The sequence below is a fragment of the Nematolebias whitei genome, unplaced genomic scaffold (genome assembly GCF_014905685.2).
Source record: "Nematolebias whitei isolate Nwh7 unplaced genomic scaffold, NemWhi1 Nwh_scaf_7562, whole genome shotgun sequence".
Lineage (NCBI taxonomy): Eukaryota > Metazoa > Chordata > Actinopteri > Cyprinodontiformes > Rivulidae > Nematolebias > Nematolebias whitei.
The window spans coordinates 887-3,057 of NW_023626107.1; the positions used below are offsets into that span (position 1 = coordinate 887).

A 2,171-nucleotide genomic window follows, 5' to 3' on the forward strand; every position below is an offset into this window, starting at 1 on the left:
TCATATTACTATCTGTAACTCAAAATATTAAAAAAAGAAGCTAGATGGTGGGGCAAAATTTGATGAAAATATTCAGGAATTCAATTTTTTTATATGTAATTAAAAAATTTTTTGTTTGTTTGTTTTACATGAAAAGATCTGAGATAAGTTTTTATATTTGTATGAAGAAACTCAAATTTTTCCTTGACTAAATCCATGAAATCTTTTGCATTTTACTCCAAAATTTATAATTTCACGATCTTAGCAATTATCTAGTGTTTTATTATTATTTTTTTTTTCTGGAAAATTCGCAACTTTACAACTTAAGACAATATCCAAGTTTTATCTAAATGTACATGACATCATTGATAACATTTCTATAAATTTTCCTCCAAGTTTTGCCTCACGCATCATAACAAATGTGGAAACAACTTTTAGTCCTGGAGGTTTTTGCAAGATGTGAAAAAAATCTTCCCGTGCTTTAAAAACAATTTAAAATACATGCACATAATTTATATGTGAAACAATTTAAAATACACTAAAGGTGGCAGCCAGTTTTACATTGCTCTGTGTTTGTGTCAGGCTCTGCTGACCTCTGACCTCCCTGCAGCTGCTCTGAATATTCTCCACTAGAGGACAGCAGAGCTCTGCTTCGTGACAACAACATACCTTCTGGTGTGGGATGATGGGCATCGGTGACTCCATTCTTGGAGTTGCCGTGGGAACTGGAGCTGGACGTCTTGATCTGCTCAGACAGTAAAATTGAGATTTTAAAATGAGTTAATTAGCTCATTAACATGTTTCTATTGCTGTGACTTTAGTTAAAGCTGCAGGAAAAGGCTGTTTTTGACGTGTTCATCTTGTGACTTTAGTACATTTTTAGCATTCCACACCCCAGATGATTGAGTTTTAAGTGTGCTGGTTGTTTACTTCTGCATTGAGAGCGTAAGTTTGTTGGTGGCCGCCTTGATCTTGTTCTGGGCGTCCAGGTGCGTCATCCCGTCGGTGCTGACCCCATCGATGGCTGAGATGATGTCGCCCTGGGTCAGGGTCCCACCTGATGCCTTGCTGGCGGGGGTTATCTGAGGAAGGCCGACAGAGCAGATGCAAATATATGTAGCGCAGTTGTGGATATTTGAGTGGTGTTTATCAATTATTTATGAAACTTTTGTTTTCTGTTGGATAAGAAGTCTTTGCTGAGGAAAATAAGTATGGAAACAACATGAAGGACTGACAGGAAGTTGTCTTTTCTGGTGTTTGCTACAGACAGATTCAGAGTTGGAGTCGTGGGCAGCCGAAAACAGACGTTAAAGTAAAATAGCCGTCATATTTTGACCCTCAGCTGCTTATTTCTTCAGCTTGGCTACATAGCCAACCTTTTGCCACTTAAATCCACAGAAACAAGGCTTTGGTGAGCTCAGTGATGTGCAGTGTTGGGTTTGGGCTTACAGTCAACTCGTTAAAGAGTTAAAAATAAGAAATGCTGTTGATGCCTATGGCTTCATGCTGATGGACTATGCTGTGTGCATTCACTGCCAAACACAAACACACTCACACTTTAAATGGTTAATTATAACCAGGAGATCTGGTGAAAAAACTTACACAAACATCAAAAGTTTTCATTGGATAAAAAACATTAAATGTTTTGTTTTACAGTTCAAATAAGTTTAAACATGATATATCTTCAATTATACATGCATCTTTCACAAGCACTGGCTCAGTCCAGTAGCCAGTGAGAAACCAGACACTTGTATTGAGTTAATTGATAATTTTCATTCAACATTTCTTTATACAGGTTAGTCTCACTGAGTCATGAAGACTCATTTACAAGAGATCTGTTTTGTTTAATTATTAGGCTTATACCATTAGCAATAAAAAGTATAGCCCTTATCGTGTTAATTAGCTGTGGCGTACCACAAGGCTCCGTATTTGGTCTCATCGTATTTTTATACAAGTTTTTCTTGGGAGTTAATTTTCATAAAATGCATTGCCTTGTGCTGCTTTGCTGGTGATTTTGTTCTCCATATACCAAATAACATTCATGATGATTTTCAAGTATTGCAAAAATCAGCCTTAGAAGAATAAAATGCTAATGACACATGAGGAAAAGGTCAGAATTTGACATTTAAAAAAATCTTATACTCGACGACAAGACTGACGGTGATTTCAAATCTGTGTACAGAGCCAGTTAG

At 36.7% G+C, this 2,171-nt stretch overlaps 1 protein-coding gene across 1 annotated transcript; it reads right to left on the reverse strand.

Annotated features, from left to right (window-relative positions):
* Positions 1-458: 458 nt before the first annotated feature.
* LOC119429788 (LIM domain-binding protein 3-like) lies at positions 459-1,115 on the reverse strand (the record flags this gene model as incomplete). Its single annotated transcript, XM_037697342.1, has 2 exons — positions 459-724; positions 910-1,115. Coding segments are annotated over 2 exons (423 nt in total), but the record flags the coding sequence as incomplete, so codon positions are not given.
* Between the last annotated feature and the right edge of the window lie 1,056 nt (positions 1,116-2,171).